Consider the following 24,655-nt stretch of genomic DNA (forward strand, 5'->3'; position numbering starts at 1 on the left):
TATACACATCGACTGTTCATTCTTTGTCTGTCCACCATGGAGACTCCAGATTTCGATGCTCCTGCCCCCAAGGTGCAAAGTCCCTCGACGCTTGCCCATGTTGTACTTCGGACACCCAATGTCAGGGTTATGGAAAACTTTTTTGTCACATTCTTGGGTGGCAGAGTCGCACACAGGAATGACGTGCTGTCATTCATCACCTATGATGAAGAGCATCATCGCATCGCGTTGCTCGAACTTCCCGCGAAGGGCCCCAGAGTCCGGTCAAGCTACGGGCTCGAACACATCGCCTTTTCCTACGCGACACTTTCGGATCTGATGTTGAGCTACCGCCAGCGCAAGGACCGTGGTATCTCCCCTATCTGGTGTGTTAATCATGGTCCGACCACCAGCATCTACTATAAGGATCCGGATGGCAATGTCTTGGAAACACAAGTGGACAACTTCGACACCCCTGACGAGGCCAATCAGTTCATGTCTACGGAAGCCTTTGCTGAGAATCCGATTGGTACTGATTTTGACCCGGAGGAAATGATTCGGAAACTTAAAGCGGGGGAGGATGACAAGGTTTTGAAGCGGCGAAACGAAATCGGACCTCGAGGGCCGCCAGACCTGGATTCGGCATAGACAAATCAGAAAATGCTGGCAAACACGATCTTCTACTCTGAATATGGAGGGAGAAAGCCCTGGGAACGGAGGCTACTCCTAATGCAATTTTTGTAACGTCGTACATGTCCACTAGTCAAAGATAGTATATTTGCTGCCTATAGCCTGTGCCCTCTTATCTAAAAGGTCCACATCGTATATGAAAGAAGAACAACGGAGAACAAACCCACAGAACGCATAGGAACTGGTCAAAATGGCAACAGAGAAAAATATTATGCATATTTGGGTTTTATAGCACCATTATACCATCCCAATTATTGGCCACTCAACGTCTTACCATCAAAGGAAAATGCCTACAATTATCTGCCGTACAAGCGGCTGATCATGAAGGCTTTATACATACGGAGTAGTCGGAAGTACAACTGGGAGTGGATATAGCTCCATACGAATTTAATTGGCAGGTTTTCTCGAAACCTCAACTCTAGTTACACTACGCAAGAATACCTTGAAAAGCCTAGGCCTTGAAACACATCATCGCACTATAGACAATTGTACTGCGGTTAGGGAAGAGACGAAGTATGCATGGTTATGTTAATATAGAGATTCCATCCATCGTCTGATCAATTCACTGTGCGTGACTAACATCGGTCATCGCTGCCTTGATCCGCACTATATCTCACTATGCAATAACCATTCTGTTTTTGATTTTCCCTATTCCCTCGATTTCAACCTGCACATCATCTCCCGAACGTAGCCACCTAGGCGGCTCCATAAAAGCAGCCACCCCTTCTGGAGTGCCAGTCATGATAACCGTTCCTGTCCGGACTGTGGTCCCACGGCTTAGATGCTCTAAGATGTCGCTGAGCCCGAAGAGCAAATCACTGGTCCGGCTGTTCTGTCTCTCCTCGCCGTTGACTAACGTTCGAAGTTGAAGATCGGGGTTACCCCCCTGCATATGGTGTTGACTGGCGATAGTTTCTGCACTAGCAATGACTGGGCCAATGGGTGCAAACTTGTCGAAGGACTTGGCGTATCCATGCTGGTTGCCTGACTGGGTTGGTTCCTGCCAAAATCGACTCGATACATCGTTCCCAATGCTATATCCTAGCACGTAGTCTAGAGGGTTTTCAGTTGTCTTGGTGAAATCCTTGCAATCTTTACCAATTATGACGCAGAGTTCGCCTTCGTAGTCCAAGTTGGTGCAGCTACTGTCGGTCAGGATATCATCGTATGGTCCTGTGAGAGCATCGGGTGGCTTGGTGAAGATCACCGGGTGGCGCGGGACGGGCAATTTCACCTCCTCGATGTGCCCTTTATAGTTCATGCCAATTCCATAGATTATGGGGACAGAGGGTAATGGGCAGAGAACTTCGACGATTTCGGCTGTTTGCGTGGTGCGACGTAAATCCCATGGCACACAACCGGCGTAGATAGGCACTTGTGTGCCGACCAACTTGTCGTTCCTGTGGGCTTCTCCATAGTGGATTTGACCTTGACTGTCTCGAAACCGCACTAATCTTTCGAAATTGGAGGTCATGTTTGTTCTGGCTGTCTGCAATATATCACACAGTTGAGGCGCAGATATCGAGTAGGAGAAAGACAATTTAGGATGGAGGGATTTATGTAATAATTCAACCTTGAGATTTCCCTGTAATTTGAGAGAAGTGTCTTTTCCCTTTTCCTCCTTTGCGCCTGCAATAACGCCGAGTTAAATATTAGGCACGGAAATGTGGCGACCCATCGATATTGATATACTATGAGCCCGAAGCCGAGTACATAATCCTTAGGACAGCCTCCTCGGTCTAGGTAACTTCCCGGATAGTACGGAGAGTTGGGTAACACGTCGAGATAGACTTGAATTTCGGGTTCGGGCTCGGGCTCGAGCTCGGGGTTGGTTTGCTAACGAAAAGATTCCAACGCAAGTGAGTGACGAGTCTAGAAACTGCGAGGTGGAGTTCCTTAATGGTTTAATCGATAGTGGTACAAATTCCACATTGTCCACCTTGACTCCGATTCTTCGGGTAGCGTTTCGGTAGGCAGAATATGGCTCTGTCTCCCGCCTGGTATACCCTCTGGTGTCCAGCTATACAGTCACGGAAACCATCATGTTGTACCGAGGCACAGTTTAACACCTATTTTGCCCTGTTTTGAAGGGGTGGCTCAGCTTAGTTCCTATGGCTGAGTTCCCAAGCCTTCGTTAAAGCTATTCTATTTTCTGACCATGTCGGGAGGTATATACGGATTTCGGTGTGGCAACAATATGCACTTAGCCTGCAGGCCCTCAAATGATGCGTTCCTTCTCATGGGAAAATGCACGTCCGGTTGGCACTGATAGAATCGGAATAGCATTACTCTTCAGATTTATGAGCCTTTTTTGTCTTTCTATATGGCGATGGGTCCTCACCCCCACCTATGGCATTGCTGTTGTCAGGATATCCTACCTTCATGGCTCCAATACCCTGCAACATGGGAAACGGAGACACCTGTCAATTAAGGTTCACTTAACAGAACCCACTGCATTAGGGTCAACATTAGGTTCAACAGTGGAGGAATTGAATGGTATTCCTTGCCGAAGCGGTATACAAAGATCAGTCACCCAATCCAGCAGTTTGAGTACGATTGATATACGGCTATATTTAATTGACTGCAGTAAAGGAACTTGGCTATAGACTTGATTGATATAGTAACTGTCTATCTTTAACTCTGGGGCACCAGTTAGCAGAGTATATATTATAGTTGTAAACCCTCTGGTACGTACAAGAGGGAGTGCCAGACTCCTGCTCCGATGTTCTCCCCCCTCTGTTCATCAATCTGGTTCTGCCCCATGAGCCAGTAGAATCCGGACAACAGGCGCGTGGCCGAAGATGGCAACGAAGAGATGCGTCTGTGGCAATTCTCAATGGCCGCCGCCAGCGAGATAATCGGTCGTGTGGTATATGGGCGTTGTGCTCTCGTGAACTAAATTATAGCAGGACTGTAAGTGAATACCTAGAAGATAAGGCAGGGATCAAGTCTCATATGGAGCACATGAAGTCTGCCTTATTCCTTTCCTTCAAGTAACCCATTATCGTCTATCCTTAGAAGTAGTACTAGTTTATTGCTTCGAAACTGGCTCTGCCGTGGCTACTAATTAGTAACATCCAGTAATTCCAATAGGTAGTCAATTGGAACACTACTATGGCAAATGAGTCCTGTTTCACTTGCACTAATATAAGGCCGGTTGCATTCTGACGGGCATTAGCACTTGCACCATGATGAAGGTTTAGTACTTTGTATGCTCTGTGCGCATACCCCTTGCAGCAAGGACAGCTTGTTAATCATAAAAGGTGCAACATATAACCGAACCATTTGGATGTAGACTAAATAAAGATCGTTCAGTCCTGATTGATGATTGCTCTCCATCTTGAAGTTGCAGTTATGCTTGCTTTTATTATCGACATTGGCCGGATGGTATGTACGCGAGGCAAGGCGACGGGAAATTGTGCCGCGCCTCCCACTCGTAGTTTGATGGCTGAATTCAACATATAGGATGAACTACTCGAGGAGGGGCAGTGACTCGGATTGTCTCGCCCCACCGTATAGAGTCAACAGACTAGCAGGCTTGGTCACTCCCCACTGCAGGTCTTTTCTCCAACTCGCATGGAGGGAGCATCACCCAACTCGGGCAGAAACCAGTAGCGAGAGGGTGATGGAGGTGGCTGGCTAGGCACATGTCCCAAGCATCCTCGGTCCTTGAGAAGAATGGACTATTGTTTCTGGCTACGAGATATGCCAATGTACGGGAACATTGTTGAATCACGGGAATACTTTTTAACATTGATAGACTAGTTAAAGAATGCATTTGTCTTCCCTCTTGCAAGTCGAGTGCACCATATTTACGGCAATCGAACTTTTCAGGCTTTCTCGCCTGCAGCCTCCAGTACCTTCAAGCCAATTTGATCATATAGCTCGGCTACATTCCATCCGGGTGCCCATTGCACCTCAGCGTGGACTGGCTTACCCATCCAGCGGGCCTCAATCTTGAATGTCAGTGGCTTATTCTTGGCCAATACGTCAGTAGAACCAGTGACAAGAATGCGTTCCACCGCTGGTGTGGCCTGCTTCAGCACATGAACATATCGTTGCGCCGATTTCGTAGCCTTGTCGATTCCCGATCGGATCTCTGAAAGCTTCTTCTGGATGTTCTTCATCTGAGCCTTGACACTTTCATGCTCCTGGAGCTTGGCCTTATACGCATCTTCGAAGGGCCTCGTTTTGAGCTCGCCTTGCAACCTCTCGACCTCCTTTTGCAGCGTCTTCTCCTCCTGAGTAATACGACCTTTGTTTTTCTTCAGCGCCTGGCGGGCTGCATTGAGCTTCGTCTCGATTTCTTTACTGGTCTCTTCGAGCCTTTTGAGCGTCGCAATCTGATTCTGAAGCTCCCTTCTCTTATCCTTTTGCAGTGCCTGAATAGCCTTATAGCCTTCACCGTTGATGATATGTTCTAAAGCTTTGGCATGTTTCTCAATCTGCTCTGCAGCCTCGTTGAGACCCTTCTCGATTGTCCTCCATAAAGGAGTGCTGAGGATTTTCTCCGCGGCATGACGAGCCTCAGCATCAGCTGCTTTCTTCCCGTGCATCCATTCTAGCTCAAGCTCTTGCTTCTTCACCACCCAGTTCTAGAAGGCAGGATGATTAGCGATTGATGCTTCATGGAACCCGATGCCCTGTCTTACCCAGTAATTCGCGCCACCCCAGTCCCAATCATCCCATGCCTTCCATGCTTTCCTCTTGTTCTCCTGGATCTTCTTATATAGACGATCTTCTTCCGCTGTGGACAGACAATGGTGAGTACAACTTTGCGCTACCAGTATCATGAAATTAAGGGAGACATCGACTTACCCACCCACCAGGCCCAGCTGCGGTCGGCCTCTTCTTTACTCCTCAATGCATCACCGAAGGACGCTTCTTTTTCTCTTTCTAGTTTCTCCCGTTCTTTTTCCCATTTTTTCTGCTTGTCGCGCTCTTCCTGTTCTTTACGCTGGTACTCGAGTTCTTTCTCGCGTATCTTGTCATCGAATTCTCGCTCCTTCTTTTCTTTCTTGGCTTTCAAGTTTCTGATATCGCGCTCGTTCTTATTCTGTTCTGCCTCGGCCGCCTCTACTGCCTTCTCCAGCCCCTTGAGCTCTTCTTCTAGATTCTTCCTTTTCCGGCTCTCTTCGTCGATCTGGTGATTTCGCTTCTGTACCTGCTTATCCACTTGTTCCTTCAGACGTTGCAGACCCTCATCCATCTTTCTGAGCTCGGATTCTTTCTCGTCCACCTGTCTTTGGAGCTCTTCCTCGATTTCCTTAATCTTATCCGATGCCATCTTTCCAAGTGTACCTATGGCCTGGTTGATTGCTTCAAAGATTGCTCCGATTACATCGGGGCGAATCTCCGCCTCGAAGTTCATCACAATTCCGTCCAATGATCGGAAATCGGAGACGCTTGCGTTTGCCTTCAAACGCAGGAGTATATGCTCAGTAAACTTGATGGAGATATCGGCCTCTAAGCGCTTGTCTTGCAGATACGCGTCAATTAAGATACTCAGTTCAAAGGCATGAAAGCTGATTACCCCATCCACCAGGACCTTCTGCTTCTCGCCTGTCATCTCGATATCCATCGTCGCCCGTTCGCCCTCGGCCCTGGCTGACCGAACTTCAAGGCCGCCGATGTTGAAATTATCGATGGCTCCCTTGATCGTAACGCCGTCCTCGCGGATTCGACCATTAAACTCGCCCTTCTTGCCGAAGAATTCCATCATGCCTCTGACATGTATGCCCCGATCATAGCGGATGCCAAGGACCATTCCGCCCGTGGACATATAGAACTTGATGTCACGGAAGACGAGGAAGTCCTCTCCTCCGTTCAGGGTTTGCAGCGCCACGATGTCTGTCATCTCTCCAGCCAGTTGAACCAGCCTCGATACGTTGATTTCGGATATGTCGACGCAGATCACCTGTTCTTTTTTCGCCCCCAGGCTGAGGACCATTTCGGCATGGAAGTCCTTTCCTACGTCAATCCTCCCCGCGATAGACATGTTACTGATTCATGTTAGTACAATTATCGTAGACCGTTGGATGACTGGCTTACTCAGGTCCTGTAGCACACACTGTGGCATATGTGATTCCCGCACCGAGACCTAGTTTTGATACCACCACCTTCTCGTTCAACTGGAATGGATTGATCCACTTATCATTCCGATGCATATAGCTGTGGGGTATGTCAGTGTCAGAATCTCTGCGGACCCTTTTGATTGGTAGAAGAACATACAAATCGGCACTCGCTTTCAAGGCGTTTCCTTTAATTTCGCCGATAACTCTGATGGGCTTTTGGTCATCAACCGACAGTGTCAATGTGGCAGATAGTGCAAGGGCTCCCTCGGCAGCAAGAACCTTAGCCCCGAAGTCACCGAGTATGGCATCGTCATGCAATTTGACCTATGTATGCATCGTCAGGGAGGATGATTGTTACCAAACGTCCCGCATGGTACACCTCTTACCTGTAAGGTCTTCGGCAGGTCAATGCCGATCTCGAGTCCTTCAGGGGTAAAGGCAATGATCAATATTAGGCCGTCGATTGGCTTCTTGTCGTTAAGTTGTTCCAGGGCGTCAAATCTCCGAATGGTCGCACATAGTTGCACTCCTTTTTAATCAGTCAGATCAGACCTTGGATTAAGCACAATGTCATGGCTTACCCTTCCGGATAGGGTACTTGTAGGATTCGACTTGCTTGAGAACACCTGCATGGGAATCATCAATGTCCTTCTCGTCCTTTTTCTTGTCCGCTTTCTTCTCCCCTTTCCTTTGCTCTTTCGTCTCGTCCTTCTTGTCCTCTTTCTGGCCCCCCATCTTCTTATCCTGTGGTTTCGAAATAATCTGCTTCATGTCTAGTATCTTATCAATAGTCCCGTCTTCTTTCTTTCCTTCTTTGCTTCCCGCCTTACTCTCCTCCGCCTTATCCCCCTTCTTCTCCTTCTTCTCATCCTTCTTGTCCTCCTTCTTTTCCTCCTCTTCCTCCGTGATCTCCCTATCCTCTGACGACGCGATGAGCGCAATGTTGTCGAGTTGTAGATTAAGGGGCGGGTCCTTAAGCTCGGGTACCAATTGGGACAATGTAAGATGTTCGACACTGCCAAAGGCAAGCCAATCACGGCTCTCCTTGTCATTCTTGCGTGCGATATAGAGACCGACGGATAGTGTGACTTCATGGATTTTAACAACACCGAGAACTGCAAATTCACTCTCGCGTCTATTCTTCTTCTCCTTCCCATCGGTCTTTTTAACGTCCTTGGTGTCACTCTCATCAAACTTGGAGTCTACATCAGCTGTAATAACTGCCGTTGTTTCACCCTGGTCGGGCTGGCTGCTTTTTCCTCCTTGACTCGGGGCATCGGTGATTGATTTGTTGTCATTTTTCTCGCTCCCCTCAATCTTCTTTTGCTTTTTGTTCCGATTGAAACCTATGAAAATGTGCATCCGTGCCTGCTCAATGGTAACAGGGGTGTCAGGAATCTGGTAGTCAGCAAGGCCTCCTGAAATAGTCAAGCCATCCCTCTTGATCTCGAGTAGAGCTTTTGCGCTAGCCTTCCCGTTGAAAGTGACGTGGCCCTCAAATAACAAGGATCCTACCCTGGTCTGCTCTTTTTCGATGAACTGTGTAGATATTTTGAGGCGGATCTTCTTAAACGTGACCTCGTTGCCCTGAGTGTCCTCCTTCTCATCCTTCTTCTCTTCTTCCTTCTTCTTGCTTTCACTCTTGATCTCTTCCGCGGACTTTTCTTTCTCCTCTTTTTTCTTTTCCTCTGGGACGTCTTTACCCTGAATCTGAGCGTGTATTTTTTTAAAGTCGCTGTACGAGACATCACCCAGTTCAGCATCTATAAAGCTGTCCGCTGTCCCGGCTGTTAAACATCATAAAAGTTCTGACTAAAGACCAGGGGCTACTTACCCTTAGAGACCTTGCCCTTGACCTTGAAGCTCCCCGCGCCGAGCTTTATATCGGCAGATAGGTCAAATGCCATTGTTTTCTTGAAGTTCCCTTGTTCGAATGACCACTTGAGCTCGGCTTTTTTCAACTGTAGCGGTGAGTACAGTAAATCCCAATCGAGACGCTATTCTACTCACTGAGACGTTCTTGACACCATAAATCTCCTTCCACTCGTCACAGAAAATCACCACGTTCCACATTCTCTTATGCCTACCATCCGAATGCTTCTTCTCCTCGGCCTTCTTCGGTTTACTATCTCTCTCTGTCGGCTGCAAGGCCTTTTCGCCACCATTATCTGCTGTGCTATCCGCAGTGATGGCATCCTTAGCAATCTGTTCAGTGTCTTCACTTGCCTTCTTGGTGTCACTACTCGGCTCGTCTTTCTTCTCCAGTGGCTCAACCTTCTTCGACGCATCTTCCTTTCCCTCATTCTTCTCTTCGCCTTCGTCTTCTTTTGTTTGTTTTTTCTCGTCTTTTCCTTCCTCCTTTTTCGCCTCCTCCTTCTTCTCTTTCTCTACCTCAAAGTCTCTAGCAATCCTAATATGTAAGTCCAATGGTGACTTAGCGTATGGAACCTTGATGAACGACACGGTTCCGAAGAAACCGAAACCATAATTATAGGATTTCTTCACCTTGTCCTTCTTATCCTTGTTGTCCTTCTTCTTATCTCTGGATGCACTCTTCTCCTCCTTGTCCTGCTTAGAAGAACCAACTTCCTCACTTTTGCCTTTCGCATCATCTTGCTGTGCCTGAGTGGGCTTGGTCAACTCAGAGTCAAACGGCGAATGAAGTGAAGGATGAACTTACCTGACTGTCCGTAGAGTCAGGTTCAACCTGCACCGTTGATGCCGGCTTTGTCGTGACTTCAGCCTCCGGCTCATCGCTTTGAGTCCTATCTGGCTCCTCAGTCGGTTGTTCCTTCGTAGCGTTGTGAGATACCTGTTCCTCGCTCTCATCGTCGCCCGTGTCATTTTTCTTCTCCGTATCCTTGCCATCCTTTCCTTTTTTATTGCCTCTGGATTTCCTACTCGCTGCCTTCGTGGCTGTAAGTTCCAGCCCGAGGGCTTTGAATTGCAGAATGTCCCAGGTTTGGCATCCAAAATCCTCAAAATAACCTCGCAGCGCAAAATCTTCCACTTTCGGTCGCTTAGACCAGTCCCTAGTCTTACCCAGGTCTGCACTCAGATGAATCTTTTTGGGTGTTCGTTTCTCACCGAACATCTTCTGCAATGCATCTGTCGCCCATTGCAGGCTACCCGTGAGTGGGACATCGACCTCGAGACGCAGACCAGGAGGGAAAAATGCGCCGCTCTTCTCTTCACAGTAAGTGAACTCGAGGTTCTCGATGGGTAGGCTTTTGATCTCTTCACTCTCAAGGAATGGAAGAAGTGTTCCCAAAGGCTTACCCAACAAAGCCAAACTCTTTGGATTAATCTTGACTTTCTCGCGAGCTGGCTCTTTTTTCTCTTTCTCTTTCTTGTCCTTCTCATCCTTACTCCCCTTTTCATCCTTTTTTCCAGCTTTGTCTTCCTTGGAGCCGCTATTATCACTGTCAGCTTTCATATCCAGGGTCTCTTTACCTGTAGCCTGGGCCTTGCGCTCGGCTTCTCCTTCATCAACCTCACTTGGCTGATCCTCCGCGTCTGCCTTGCCTTCCTCCTTGCCTTCCTTCGTGTTTTCTTTCTTGTCTTTCGTTTCGTCCTTGTCCTCCTTAGTTTCAGGGCCTAAACGAATGTCAGTATAGGTCTTAGATTCGTCGCCTGTAGAAGCTTTACCCTTGAATTTGTACAGTTTCCCCCTCAACCCTTTAATACCGAACAGGTTTTTAATATCCCCAGAGACCACGTAGTTATCCAGCTTGGTCTTAGCAACTTTGTCTTTCTCATCCTTGCCTTCCTCCTCTTTCTTTCCCTTGTCCTTCGTCACCTCCTTATCTGTCGCCGTGCCATCGCCGGCCTCCTTCTTTGGGTCCTGCTCTGCCTGGGGCTTTGCTTTCTGTTTGGTATCACTTGTACCCAAGTTCGCAAGAACCGAAGCAGTTGCGAGTCGCGACATGCTATCACCACCGCTTACCCGCGGCGACTCCTCCTCATACGCTTCCTCATCTGGCATAAGTAAAATGGGAATACTGGTGGCTGCGCCCGCCTCTGTATCGTTACCCACGATGGCCACCAGCTCTGTCTTCTCCTGCCCCACCGCCGTAATAGGCAACACAGGAAGGTCGCCAAAACCACCATTCCTATCTTTGGGGACGACTAAAGAGACATTCTCCACAACGGCACCCCCGACGGTGATTTCACCCAGCGAGCCTGAGCCTGAGTTGCTGGATAGAAACCGCCTTGTGGCCATCCATCGCTGAGGGTCGAACTGTTCCTCATCGCTCTCGGAGTCCCCATGAACAAGATAAGGAAGATCCTCCGGTGCTTCCGCCTCGGCGTCGTCGCGGAATTTCACCTGCGCGTTTCGAACGATCGAGCCAAAGTAGTTGTTCAACGGCTCGAACTGGATGTCTTCCAGGTCTTGTTCGATCTCGTGTTTTGGGAGCTCCAGTCTCCCTAGGGTGAGTTCAGAGGAGATGGAATGGTCCGGCATGGTGAACGGTTAAGGTAGAATGCACTGGAATCTTTGGTGTTGAGTTTTTTCACCACACCCACCGCTCTTCTTTCTAATCGCAAGGTAGACAGAGATTTAGGCAAGGCCTGTGGGAGTGATGGCTGTAAAATCTGATTGACGGGCTACCCCTCCTCGTTGTTTACCGATACAATCCCCCCACCACTAATGCCGTCTAGCGGTATGCACAATGTGAACAAGTCGAGCAACGACCCACCGAATCTGGTCCATCCTGTCGGTCTCACGATGGCCACGTCGTGAACTCAAATTCCAGCACGCCAGCCACGTCCGTGTTTTGACCCACTTCGAAGGGGTAGCTGAGGATCTGGCAGTGGCCCATCTCCTGAGATCCGGCGACAATGGTGATCCATCAGGGTTGCTATATACCAACTACGCCGCGAAGTTAGTACTATGCACTAATCGTTGTCCACCCAAGACTAGGCGACCTGACCGCACAAATCACTGGAGACAGAAACTGTGGAGCCGGAGAAACGAGATCCAATCCCATAAACCGCTGTGGCTTCGGCAAGGTGAGCTGAATGGTGGGGGTGGATCGGCACGAAGTCATCCCTTGTCTGGTTAAGCTGTAGTAGTTTGAGCAGTAGTGGAGACGAGCAATGTACCACATCTGAGCTTCACTCCAAGATCTGCGGGTGCAATTGGATGCCATGATCTCATCCTCCATCCAAAGTGGACCTCGGGGTGTTGCGGAAGTCACTCCGGGTGTTGTTGTACGGCTTCGGCATACCACATCACATCACTATCTCACTCTGGTGGAAGATCCAGAATACAGATGTTGTAGCTACCACTGACACAGTTGGCAATGTTAAGCCTGTCATTCTCTGATTACGACCGGACATTTCCTCCCGAAAGCGCAGGACGAGGCTCTTCTCTCGGTTATAACGTGCCTGAAGCTTCAAGACTCAGCCAGTTAGCCAGCCTGTCCGGCGTAGCTCTTGCTAGTGTTTTGAAAATACGATAAGCCAACTAAAACAGGTTTTTAAACACTGATCGACGATGCAGTTTATTATACAATGCCCAAATACATCCTTGAAAACACAGCCAGAACTAGACCCACATAATTCCGATAGTCCAAGGCATCGGACTTTGCTAGTATTTAGCCTAAAACACCAAGGATGGTCTATGCCACTGGTATAGTGTCCAGCTTTCTGGCAGCGGAGTCAGGTGGAAACGAGCAAAGCTTCTCTCCAGCCAATAGTCCAGTCAGAGCTCTAGACACAACTACTGTACGATATTATATCCTACTAGTAAGCTCTAAGTATTAGTGGCTTGCTAGTGGGTGGTCTCTATGCAGTATTTAAGCTATAAACAAGTATTCCACGAGACCAGTGCTGCTTCAACCAAGCGGAAGGCGATGATGATTGGAATGAGAATGGGGTGCTGGATCTTCGATGAAGACCATCTTTCGTTCTCGATGAGTTATTGATAATTTTTGGTTTATGGGCTGTGTAAACTTTAGTTTCAAATGGGAGATAGGTATAGAAATAACCCCCATCGCGAGGGCATTCGCACATCTCTCGTAACCACAGCCTCGGTCTCGGGAGTGAAAAAATCAGGGACTTCCGGTGGAGAGCAGGCCCATTATGAATGAAATTTTGCTTCGCAGAATAGTATCTGTTACTTACATCATATGAATATCCGTGTCACTAACTATCATTATCACCGTTGAACCCACTCTAAAGTCCAAGGCCTAACCTTGGGACGTGTGTCCGCACCGTCACAGATTTGGTGGGGATACTACAGCTCGAGTCACCCCAGGAGATATTGAGGGGCCATGCAAAGCTATGTCTAGGGCCAAGAGTTCAATTTGCCCGTCGGGCCATCTCATTGGTGGTAGAGTGTGTACTAAAAACTAGACCCAGCACTGGACTTCGGCTGGTATCCAATCCGATGAAGCCCGCGGACCGAGGGCTTCCACATGTGAGCGAGTTGATGCTGTTCAGCGGGGTACCCCAGACGCTAAGATATCCGATCGCATTTCCGCTACGCCGAACGGGATGATAACTCAGATAGAACGAACAGAGGGATAAGGGGCTGGTAGATCAAACGAAGACACGCGTATGGAAATGCATCTCGAATATCACAGTAAGAATGCGTTCGTGCGCAGGAGCCGAGGACAATCATGTAGTTACTCAATGATCTTCACCGGCTCTTTTGACCCAAGGATCAGGGGAGCACGAGTCAGGAACATGATTCAAGGACAGGCTAATTACGCATGAACGCTGATTCAAACAAGCACAGCCGAGTAAGAGATGATTAAGCCCTCACCCTGTCCAGGCACACCGCGGTCAAGACTGTAGCCGTTGGGCTACCTAGGCCTTGCAGGCAAGATCTAGCCCCCAACTAAGTAACGAATGCGATAGAGGCAGTACACGATTTAGTCAGATAGGCCACACGCTCATTCGTTCATGGCATGGCCTGCTTAGGGCAAGGAACTGTCCTGGATGATTTTGGCTGCATCCTTCGCTCACCTGACCCGCTTCCCCGCATAACATCGACATTGCTATTCAACGACTTCTTCAATTAAAGTCGTACGTCTCTCAAGTTTGAAGTGGCAAGATCAAGTCCGCAGCATAGGGGTGGACTTGGACGCGCCAATCCACACATGTATTTACCACGAGCCCGAAGGGCCGCCCGCGCCTGTGTCTGGTGTCAGCAACGGAAGGTCCGCTGCGATGCATCGTTTGGTGGATGTCCTTGCTCCAGGTGCCTCCAGGATGGTCAGGCTTGCACTTTCCGCGAGCGTGCTCCGAGGCTGTAAGTAACATGTCTCACATTCTCTCCCTGTATGGACAAGATTGAGACGAAGAACCTGGGCTCAACTGTTTTACAGATCCAAGGGCTTTTCATACGAAGGCAAGAGTCGGGTTTCCTCCTATCAACCGCAGGGCACTCAGATTGCTGCCACCCTCGTCGATAAATCATCCCCGACCCAGCAGAGCATTGAAACCAGACCAGACAATGGCGGGAGGCTGTCTGTGGCCAGTTCAGCAACAATTAGTCCGACAGCTGTGCCCATCTCGGCCTCTGATGTGGAATCTTCTGCCTATCCATTCCTTGACCTTCGCTCGCTGGCGTGTTTGGACGAATGGGATATCTCATACTTAGCCTCAAAAGGATGTTTTTCGTTACCCAGACGACCGATTCTCGACGAGTTTGTGAAAAGGTACTTCTTACATATCCATCCAGGTACCCCGGTACTAGATGAGGCAGAGTTCTGGGGTTTGTACTCGCAGCATGGGGATAGCGCAGCAACGCACGGTCAGGGGATCTCTATCCTGGTGTTACAGGCAATGCTATTCCGAAGTTGTCCGGTACGCCTCTTTCGTATGATTTTAGGGATAGATGAACTAAATCTTCTAGTATGTGCCATTGGAGGCCTTGCGTGAGTGTGGATTTAAAGACAGGCCTACGGCAGGGGATACCTTCTTTAATAGAGCCAAGGTGAGTATGGTATTCCTATGACATGACTCCAGACTTTGGGACACTAACAGTCCTCTCCAGCTCCTACTAGACCTGAAGGCCGAGGACCAACTTTTGGAGAGAGCACAGGGGGCATTGTTGCTTTCTTACCAAGCCTCCCCAGATGATCCTCAAATTGGTAGTTTACTTCTTGCCAATGCGATACAGAATGCGACCATCCTGGGAAAACCGCCGAAGCCACCCGCCAATGTGAAGAGATCGACTATCAAACGGTTATGGTGGTCAATCCTGCTGCGTGACCGATGGATTTCCTTAGCCCTTCGCCGACGTAGCCAGCTCACACAAAAGGATTTCGATGCAGAGAACAGTCCATTAGAGGAGGCATACTTTGCCGCGGAGATCCAGGAATCTCGAGTATATGATGCGCACACCAAGCACATTCTCTTCTCAGCTCTACAACAGCAATGCCGTCTAGCGATCGTGATTACAGACATGGTTTCCCTGGTATTCTCATCGTATGAAGGTTCTTCGATGGGCCTGCCCTCAAAAGAGTTCCCGGCATGCATCAGCAAAGTCCTGAAAACAAGAAATAAATTGCGTCAATGGGAGACAGAGTCACGGTACGCTCTGTCGATCACGCCTTCCACTATGCCTCATTCCGTGACATCTTTCCTTAAAATGACATATGTGTATTATTAGTAGGTAGCACATTAGCTAGACCCCTCCCATACCCCCGGCTAACTTCAAAATCTAGCACTGCTCATATTCATCTAGCTCACTACGAAGCCCTTCTTCTTGAAGCCAATCTAATGTTTGTCGGACATTCGTACACCATGCAGCTCCGGGAGACTGGGGGCCACCTCCGAGAGGCCATTAATGAGTTGCACAATGTATTGAAGTACTTCAGCAATACGAAGGACATTGAAGCTATTCCGCTTTGCATGTTGGTACACTCTCTCCACCATTCCTGGTATATGGGACTGACTCGCTGCGCCATAAACAGACTGGCATTCGTTGGATGGCCGATAGTCGTGGCAGCAATTGATGCAGGCCTTGCACGCAATGACGCCGAAGCCCTGCAACGGCAGCGAGAGCTAACCACTCTCGGAACCATTTACAATGCCCTCATAGAACTCTATGATGTAACGAAGTTTGTTGCGGTGGGCACGAAGGAGATCCTCCACCTGGTTACAAAGATGTCGGAAGGGCTCGGTACCCGAGGACGCCAATCTGAGCAGACATCTGGGTTTCAGGATCCGTACCAACGAGACAGAGCATATTCAAATGCAACATTGAAGGTCTTTGAGGATAAGTACGCCTCTGGGTGGTTTGATCTGTTTGTACACTATCCCCGTATATACCTCCTTATCTCGACCTCTACCGACTACTCCCTTTCATCCGGCCGACTACCGCATGAAAACGCTCTACCAGAGGTCCTGCGATCAGTGGCCTCTGGATTCTTAGGCTTCCAGCTCCCATGGGTGACTAAGGTGTCCTTGGAGGAGACTGAACGGAAGGCGCAAGAGCCGAGGGTGAGGCATCTAGAAAATAACGCAGTAGACAGCATAGCTCCTAGAGCACAGCCAAGCCCGAGGAATATTATCGAGTCTGGGCGACAAATGCACGCCAGACAGAATGTGCCTGAGCCCTTGTCTCCACCATATAAAGGGGCTGAAAATGCCCCAGGGGTCACTGATAATAGAGAGATATCTGCATTCAGATTCGAATTTCTCCAGTCAATGCCATCTATTGACCCAGCGTTTTGCTTGCCCGTAATGGAGGATGTGGTGTATCCTGTACCCTGGCAAGGCCCTTTAAATGGGTCGGGGATGGCCTTTCCGGTAGGGACGGAGAGCATGGGCTTTCAGGAACAGACTGGCTTTAGAGATAGCCACGGTGTCCCAAGCGGGTGGAAAATCTGATTACCTCATTATAAAGACATGAGAAGCGCTCCTGTTGTGTCCAAGAAAAGCGCATTTTGTACCTTTCGCTGTGGAACACTGTTCTGGTACAAACCCCATGGTCTTCAAATGGTGTTCATAGGGTGCGAAGTATGAAAGGTCATGTCATTGACCACGACAGGCCCAGGGATGATCATGGGGTCATTCAGGCCCTTTCATTGTTTGTAGGTTATCCAGGCTCGTATCATGATTTATACGATCGAAATTTCGTTTATTGATACATTGATTAAGCGGCGTCCAAACCGAGAATCAAGAGCAATGACCATTCTGTCACGTACTCCACATTAGCCACGGTGCCTCTTGTGTCTCGATGCTTAACTCAGTCCCATCAGCTCCAGGGATACCTACAGAAGCATAGCTGCCCCTAGTGTTCTCAAAGTCATCAACAGGCGGTCCACCATAGCCTCAATTTCTTGGGGCATCGTGTCTGTCGAGAAAGAATTAGGAGCATTTTCTCCCTTAATGCCATCTGTACTGACGGCGCTAGTGATCCCAAGGCTTCCTTCCAACAACAGCCCCGTTGGATACGTGACACCTGGCAATCCCCTATACAATTGAATATTAGGGAGATTGCTCATGGTGTCGTTGCGCGTAGCTGGGTCTCCAGTGGTTGCGTTATCATTTTGCGAGTGGTTGGCCAGGATGGTGGGCAACTGTGAGTTGATCAACCCGACAAGAGCTCGTGCCGCTAGTATTGAGAGTATCTGGTCCGAGGCTAGTGGCACATCAAAGGCTAAACTATTCGAGGGCGCCGCGTTCTCTAGCAGGATGCGTGGGTTGTTGGTTATGGATCTTGGAATGAGTAAATCAGTAACTATTGTCAGGAACTGCGAATGACCATCTCACCCACCTCTGGTCCCGTAAATCTCGGATATTAGCTGCTTGGCCTCTCCAGGCTATACTCTCTGTCCCCATAACAATACTGAAAGCGAGCAGAAGAACGTACCGTAAGTGTCGCATCGTTCTTATATACTGTAAATGTAAATACAAAGAGAAATGACAGACCTACCAGGTGAGAGTGCGTATTGAAACGTGTTCAAGTACCAAGGTTCATCTGATGTCCATTAGAGAAGCCCGACACCAATTTACCAATTACTGAATTGCGACCATGGCGCAATTTCGCTTCCTGGCATGTCACGGACCAACCTCCTTCATGGATAGCTATAACAACAGGTCATGTGTAGTACACTATACCATGGACAACAGACACCGAAAGTAGAGATGATCGACGCCATCATCAACGCGGTCCCGAGAACAACTAGGGCTCCCGCGGCCCGGGCGATGATCCCGCGGTTTGACCTCCAGACCCTATAGGCTTAAAGTTGCCTCTTCCACGGAAGTGTGAGCTTGCCGTCTGCGGGGATCTAAATCCTGGAAAAGCTAGACATTTTGGACATCAGAAGCCTCCACACATGCACCAGGAAATGCCTGCGCTGCTATCACTACAATCTGTGAGGTAACTACACGGGCAGTGAAGCCACACATTGCAAACAATGAGTAGAGTATAGCGGACAGCTCATCAGCATGGTGTGACCTGCTAAGGGCAGTGACTGCACTCCACAGGACAGTGCCAAGCATAAACGGTCAGAGCTAAGTTAGAGAGGCAAGAAATATTGCACTCATTAATGCTTAGTTAACTATGCGACCTCTCTTGACTGAGTCGAGCATCACTCATTCCGCCGTATGGACTCGGCAACTGTTAGGGGAGCTGGTTAGGCTGTTAGGCTTCCTGGGGCATGCATTCACGCGGACCTTCAGTTCGAAGTGAACTAGGCCATCAGGAAGATGGAGCTGTGGGGGACCCCGTCATCAAGCTCTGAATTAGCCTGATATCTAATGGCTTGATGTTATGATCCTCAGTAAGGGGCCCAGGTATACAACCAAAGATAAGCTTCGACATGGGGCTTGTGTGATTATCATGTCGTATTTGGGTGTGTAAATGTTAAACGCAAGCCCAAGTTAAATCCACCAAGTGGGCCCCTGGTCTACAAGTATTAGTATGAATCATACTGATGAAGTCTAGGTGGATGAATAATGTCGTTTACCTTTGCTGCAGTCCACCATGCTTTCACCAGCCTATCATGATGTTTCATGACCCAATGAACAGGCTTCAAACCACAGGCATGTCCATGAATTTCCGTGATGATGACGAAAGCACAGAGCGGTCCGAGGCAAGCAAGGTCTTCTTTCGGAGTCCACAATACAATCACGTCTCATTCAACCACTTATGGCTTTGTTGTCGCTGGTCATCATGTAATGGTGGGTGGCTACTAACTGTGATTTCGCCAACTCTCTTTTATCCCCGCATGGAAATGCCATTCCCACCTTCTGAAGCATGGGATCAGCATACACAAGTCCACACTTCGCTGTGTGACTGGACATATACTGTGGTAAAGAGGGGCTACTTGATCCAGGTTCCACGGACCGACGCCGCTGAGCAGTCATGAGGACAATCTTTGAAGGTGAAGCAAGACGGACAAACAAGGGTGGCGTTGCATGTCGCTTATAAATCTGGAGATAGTGCCTCATATATAATCCTGCTTGAAGATTTGCTTTGTTCAACCATTTGTCGCGTCTTCACAATATATAATTAGTTTCTACACCAGCACAATTCCAATCATGAAAACAAAAAGTGCCGTGCACATTGACCAGGAGGATGATTACTTCTCCATCGATGTGGAGAAGGGATATTCCACGCCTGAAATATCTGATCTGGCAATGATGGAGCTCCAAATGATCGCTCGGGAAAGCATCACTTTTGTCGGAGGCCCTGCGGCAATTCTGCTCCAAATCGCACACCCTTTGGTAGGAGCTGGCGTCGCAGACCACAGCACCTTCAAAACCCGCGCTATCAGTCGGGCGGAGTATACCCAGATGTACATTTACTGCATGATTTTTGGCTCTACCTCTGAAAAGGCGGCTATGAAGGCATACGTCGATAAAGCCCACTCTCGCGTCGTGGGGCAACATAACAAACAGTCATATAACGCAAAAGACCCCGAGCTTCAGGTGTGGGTGGCGGCCACGATCTATGCCACTATGGTCAATATGTACGAGTTAATCTATGGACCTCTCAGTTCTACGAGGGCCGAAAGAGTCTATCAGGCATTCTCCATCATGGGGACGTCGCTTCAAGTATCACCAGAGATGTGGCCAAAGAATCTCACAGAGTTTCAGCTCTACTGGGACGATATGGTGAATAAAAGACTGTGTGTGACACCCGATGCCCGTGCGGTCTTGCATGATATCTTTCACCCGGCCAAAGGTCTTCCACTGTGGGCCCGGCCGTTGGCTGTTGTCGCGATGCCATTTGTGAAACGCCTCACTATCGAGCAGTTGCCTCCCCGCGTGCGTGATCAATTCTTCCTAAAATCAACGAAGTCTTCCCGGGTGATTTCGGGCCTCTTCATTACTGGAATGTCCGGTGTCTACCCCTTCATGCCACTATTCGTACGACAGTTTACGAAGACGTACATGATGGGTCAGATGAGGAGGCGAATAAAGAAACGGGGTGGGCAGTTGATCAAGCCCTGAGCATTGTTGGGCATTGCTTTTTATTACTCGCCGATTTAGTTTTAAGAATTTCACCAATGTATGTTAATATGATCCTCTTTCTAAGAATGTATATGGCATTTCCCGCAATCAATTGCTGAAGTTGCGGACAAGACACTTTTACATGCAGACCATCAGGCCAAGTTCGGTAATTGTAAGGGGTAGAAGCAAAGTATGGTGTTGAGGATATTTCTGAGCTTTTGGCTGCACTCTGAGGTTTTGGCTGTAACTGCTGAAAGTTCTTTACAGAGCATTTTATTGCGTAGAGATCGTGTAAGTATCTAGGGTAGGTCCTTCAGGCGTTCACAATTCTTCAATACGACATTTATTTTGTGGGATTTCGTAGCAGACTCCACACAATTCGAAAATACATAGTGGTGTCCGCAGAAAACATAAATCATTACATTATTGATCAGACCATTAGTTAAGGGTCATATGCAACAAGACAGCTACTCAATTCCATCAATAGACAAGTCGTCCACGTCAACACTCATCTTGACCCGATTTCCACCCCACATTCACAGGCGCACATATGCATATCTTCCCAGAATACACTCAGGAGGTTGGCTTAGCATCACCGAAAGTCCGGGGATAAGCCTCAATGTATCTCGGCTCATATAGATCCCAAAATATTGGTCAGCAATGGCAACAACTGCGTGGTAGAAGTTAGCGATTATTCGTCGTAGAAGCTCGGAGAGGAGGGGGTATGCATACAGCTACAACTGCCTTGATCAAGGGGATGATGTTTTGCACCAGTGTCGTGAGCGTGTCTCCAGTGAAGATTGGTAGGATGGAGTGTACAAGGCCGGGTATTGAAGAGAGAAGCGTGTTGATATCATTCATGAAGTCGGGCGTTAAAATACCAGTCAGATCATTTACAAGGTTGGAAATGAGGTCTCCATTCAGAAGTGGCAAAAGGCTGTTCAAAAGCTTCGGCACCGCGTCTAGCAGTGAGCTCACCGCGTCACTGCCGACAACTGAAATCAAGCTCTGAACAATGGCCGGAACTTCATTGAGCACAGACCCAACGTTGTTCAGGAGCTCGGGCGTAATCAGATCCTTGAGAACATTTTCTCCTGGAACGATAATGTCCTTGTGGAACAACGGCATGGTGTCGTTGAGAAGGGGTGGCACAGTATCAACCAGCCCTCCTACGTCTCCCAGAAATTCTCGCGTCAACAATGTGGATATGACATTCTCCACAGGTCCAAGAAGCTCAGTGCCAAAAATGGGGACCAAGCTGTGCAGCAATGGTGGCACCGCTGCCAGGACCGACCCGACATCGGTGACGAATTGCTTAGTGACAAGCCCAGTGAGAGCCTTTTCGAGGGCCAAAATAATGTCCACATTCAGAATTGGCAGTATACCGTTGATGATATCTGGCAGTCCTGCAATCAGGTTCTTCACGGCATCGCTTCCGATGATAGAAATGATATCTCCCACCACTGGGATTATTGCGTTGATCAGAGACGTCAAATCGTTGATGAATTCTGGGGTGATGATGCTCGCCAGCAGCTTCTCGATCGCCGTGATGAGATCTTTGTTGAAGATTGGAACAAGGTCATGCACCAAGGGCGGGATCAGGCTTGCAATACTGCTGATATCGCTGATGAACTCAGGGGTGACGATATCGGTTACGATCTGCACCAACGACTTGATGATATCGCCCTGTAGCAATGGCAGCACATCCTGTATGATCGACGGGACCGCCGCGAGCACCGATTCAATGGCAGAAATGAAGTCAGGGGTGAGGATCTTCGGAATGAGCTCTTCAATGGGTGGAAGCAGGGGTAGGAGGGCGTTGAGTAATCCAGGAACTGCAGCCAGGACCTTCTGAATCTGACTGATGAACTCTGGCGTGAGAAGGTTCACGATCAGGTCCTCAAGCGAGGGTATCAGTGGCAGTAGCGTGTTTATGATACCAGGGATTTTAGAAATGAGCGATTCAACGGCTGATAATAGCTCTGGAGTCAGGACCTGCTGCAGCACCTCTTCCAGCTTGGGCACCAGAGGCAATAGAGTATTCACCAATCCCGGTACTGCGTCGAGAACCGACTCAACAACCTGTAGAAGCTCCGGTGTGAGAATCTTAGTGATTAGGTTCACCAAGTCCGGTACAAGTGGTAATATACTATTGATCAGCCCTGGTACAGCATCGAGAACTGATTCGAGTGCACTGATGAGCTCCGGTGTTAGAACCTTCTGAAGCAAGTCCTCAACCTTCGGCAGGAGCGGCAGCAGAGAATTCAATAATCCTGGTACGGCATCGAGAATCGATTCAAGGGACTGAATGAGCTCCGGTGTGAGAACCTTCTTAACCAGATTCACCAAGTCCGGCACCAGCGGTAACACACTATTGATCAGCCCTGGCACAGCATCGAGAACTGATTCGAGTGCACTGATGAGCTCCGGCGTTAGGACCTTCTGAAGTAAGTCCTCAACCTTCGGCAGGAGCGGTAACAGAGTATTCAAGAGCCCTGGTACAGCGTTGAGAATCGATTCAAGAGACTGGATAAGCTCCGGTGTCAGAACCTTCTTAATCAGGTTCACTAAGTCCGGCACCAGCGGTAATATGCTATTGATCAGATCTGGCACAGCGTTGAGGACTGATTCAAGCGCATTGATAAGCTCCGGTGTGAGAATCTTTTTGAGTAGATCCTCAATCTTCGGCACAAGCGGCAGAATGGTGTCCAAAAGACCTGGTACTGCCTGAATTAATGATTTGATGTCGTTCACAAACTCTGTCGTCAAGACTTCCTTGAGCAGGTTCCCGAGAGGCTCAAGCAGAGGTATAAGCTCCTTAATGATGGGTGGCAGAGCCTTGATCAATGACCCAATCTCGTTAATAAAGTCTGGTGTTATAATCTCGGTAATCAGTTCTTCCACGGGTTTTATCAACGGCACAAGGTTATTGAATAGATCAGGCAGGTCGCTGAGCAGGGACGAGATCTGCTTGATGAACTCAGGAGTGAGGATCTCCTTGAGCAGGTTCACTAGCGGAGTAATAATGTCCGATCCAAGGAGAGGCAGGATATCCTTGATGATTGGTGGCAAGGCCTTCAGCACCTCTTCAATCTCATTAATGAATGTCGGTGAGATGATAGTCGTCACGAGGTTAAGAAGTGGCTCCATGGTCTGGTTCGACAGGATCGGTTGAATATCATGGAGTAGCGGACGCAGAGCACCCAGAGTTGATGACAAGTCATTCACCAGCTCTGGTGTCAGGTTATCCGTGATGAGTGACTCCAGAGCCTTGATTAAGTCCGGATTGAGGATCGGTAAGACCTTGTTCAGGATCTCAGGGAGCTCCTGGAGGAATTGTTGGACTTCATCGCTCGTCAATATATTGATGATCTCGCCAATTATGGCTGGTAGAGCGGCAATATCCTTCAGAATATTGTCGATATCGTTTAAGAACGTTCCATTGCCAATCAACGATGTGATCCCCTCAATTCCACTATTGTTATTGTTGCTTGACGTGAGCATTGGCTTGATACTGGCGAGGGTGCTGATCATGGCCTTCGTATCTTGCATCGTCTCATTGTCAAAGAACCCGGAGGCTTGGCTGACCAGAGTGGTGGCATCCGTGATAAACGATGGTGTGAACAGGCTCAGAACATTCTTGATCCCGTCCTCGATCTCCGAGAGAGCAGAACTTCCACCAGAGCCGCTACCACCCAGTACACCTGTTAGGAGGTCTTCCAGGTCAAGCCCCGAGCCACCCGTGGACGCCGTGGGCGTGGACTCCGCGCTCTTTTCGGTTACTGTGACCTTCTCAGAGGCGATCGAGGTCGTGGGAGACTTGACAGTGGTGGAAATTGGGACTGTTGGGATAGGAATGTCGCCCAGAGACAATGAGGGAAGGGTAGGAAGTGGAATGTCCAATCCCTCAGTGCTTTGGTCACTTTCTGCTACTGCGGAGTGTGCACTGTCGGTGTCGTCAGTTGCAGCCGGTTCCTGTGCTGCACTGGAAGGCAGGATGTTTGCGGCGCTCACTACTGCTGGCTCCTGAGTCACACTATTGCTGCCGTCGCCAGCCCCAGCCGATTCCTGCACTGCATTCGCAGGCAGGATGTTGGCTGCGCTCACAGCAGCCGACCCCTGAGTCGCATTATTATTATCCGAGTCGGGAGAGGTGACTGCAACCGCTGCGAGCAGCAATGGGGAAAATAGAGAAACAATCCTCATCCTGCGAAAAGATTGGCACTTTTACTGGCCTGGATGAGCACCGCAAAGACACAGCAAGCAAGCAGGAGCTGGCTACCCTTATTAGTAGTCCACCCTGGGCAGACCCTGCCGAGGGCCAAGCCCATCATAACAGACAACAGAACTAGTATCCTAGTGTTTACCCTGCATGAAGAGGCCTTGGTGCACTCCGCATGGTCCCTATAGGTGAGTCATTTTTAATTATTATTTTTCTTTTTTTTTTTTTTTTTAAAAAAGACGAAAGAAAGAAAGAAAGAAAGAAAGAA

General features: G+C 48.8%; 7 protein-coding genes across 7 annotated transcripts; 3 read left to right on the forward strand and 4 right to left on the reverse strand.

The window, feature by feature from the left end:
- Positions 1-36: 36 nt before the first annotated feature.
- BDV27DRAFT_143637 (Glyoxalase/Bleomycin resistance protein/Dihydroxybiphenyl dioxygenase) lies at positions 37-627 on the forward strand (the record flags this gene model as incomplete). The annotated part of the gene is made up of 1 exon (XM_032070136.1): positions 37-627. The coding sequence occupies one exon, from the start codon at positions 37-39 to the stop codon at positions 625-627; it is 591 nt and encodes a 196-aa protein (XP_031929545.1).
- Positions 628-1,285: 658 nt separating this feature from the next.
- On the reverse strand, positions 1,286-2,143 carry BDV27DRAFT_143638 (fumarylacetoacetate hydrolase family protein; the record flags this gene model as incomplete). Its single annotated transcript, XM_032070137.1, has 1 exon — positions 1,286-2,143. The coding sequence occupies one exon, from the start codon at positions 2,141-2,143 to the stop codon at positions 1,286-1,288; it is 858 nt and encodes a 285-aa protein (XP_031929546.1).
- A 2,356-nt stretch (positions 2,144-4,499) lies between these two features.
- On the reverse strand, positions 4,500-11,208 carry BDV27DRAFT_143639 (uncharacterized protein; the record flags this gene model as incomplete). Its single annotated transcript, XM_032070138.1, has 11 exons — positions 4,500-5,264; positions 5,441-5,442; positions 5,488-6,671; positions 6,721-6,840; positions 6,901-7,067; positions 7,130-7,272; positions 7,325-8,506; positions 8,578-8,704; positions 8,754-9,374; positions 9,424-9,746; positions 9,831-11,208. The coding sequence occupies 11 exons, from the start codon at positions 11,206-11,208 to the stop codon at positions 4,500-4,502; spliced, it is 6,012 nt and encodes a 2,003-aa protein (XP_031929547.1).
- Positions 11,209-13,852: 2,644 nt separating this feature from the next.
- On the forward strand, positions 13,853-16,633 carry BDV27DRAFT_170925 (Zn(II)2Cys6 transcription factor; the record flags this gene model as incomplete). The annotated part of the gene is made up of 5 exons (XM_032075459.1): positions 13,853-14,004; positions 14,234-14,609; positions 14,752-15,368; positions 15,425-15,613; positions 15,674-16,633. The coding sequence occupies 5 exons, from the start codon at positions 13,853-13,855 to the stop codon at positions 16,590-16,592; spliced, it is 2,253 nt and encodes a 750-aa protein (XP_031929548.1). The 3' UTR covers positions 16,593-16,633.
- Positions 16,634-16,975: 342 nt separating this feature from the next.
- Positions 16,976-17,591, reverse strand: BDV27DRAFT_155958 (uncharacterized protein; the record flags this gene model as incomplete). Its single annotated transcript, XM_032072240.1, has 2 exons — positions 16,976-17,423; positions 17,482-17,591. The coding sequence occupies 2 exons, from the start codon at positions 17,589-17,591 to the stop codon at positions 16,976-16,978; spliced, it is 558 nt and encodes a 185-aa protein (XP_031929549.1).
- Positions 17,592-19,250: 1,659 nt separating this feature from the next.
- BDV27DRAFT_155959 (oxygenase MpaB family protein) lies at positions 19,251-20,165 on the forward strand (the record flags this gene model as incomplete). Its single annotated transcript, XM_032072241.1, has 1 exon — positions 19,251-20,165. The coding sequence occupies one exon, from the start codon at positions 19,251-19,253 to the stop codon at positions 20,163-20,165; it is 915 nt and encodes a 304-aa protein (XP_031929550.1).
- A 684-nt stretch (positions 20,166-20,849) lies between these two features.
- On the reverse strand, positions 20,850-24,371 carry BDV27DRAFT_155960 (phage tail protein; the record flags this gene model as incomplete). The annotated part of the gene is made up of 1 exon (XM_032072242.1): positions 20,850-24,371. The coding sequence occupies one exon, from the start codon at positions 24,369-24,371 to the stop codon at positions 20,850-20,852; it is 3,522 nt and encodes a 1,173-aa protein (XP_031929551.1).
- Between the last annotated feature and the right edge of the window lie 284 nt (positions 24,372-24,655).

This window comes from Aspergillus caelatus (genome assembly GCF_009193585.1).
Source record: "Aspergillus caelatus strain CBS 763.97 unplaced genomic scaffold BDV27scaffold_51, whole genome shotgun sequence".
NCBI classification, from domain to species: Eukaryota; Fungi; Ascomycota; class Eurotiomycetes; order Eurotiales; family Aspergillaceae; genus Aspergillus; species Aspergillus caelatus.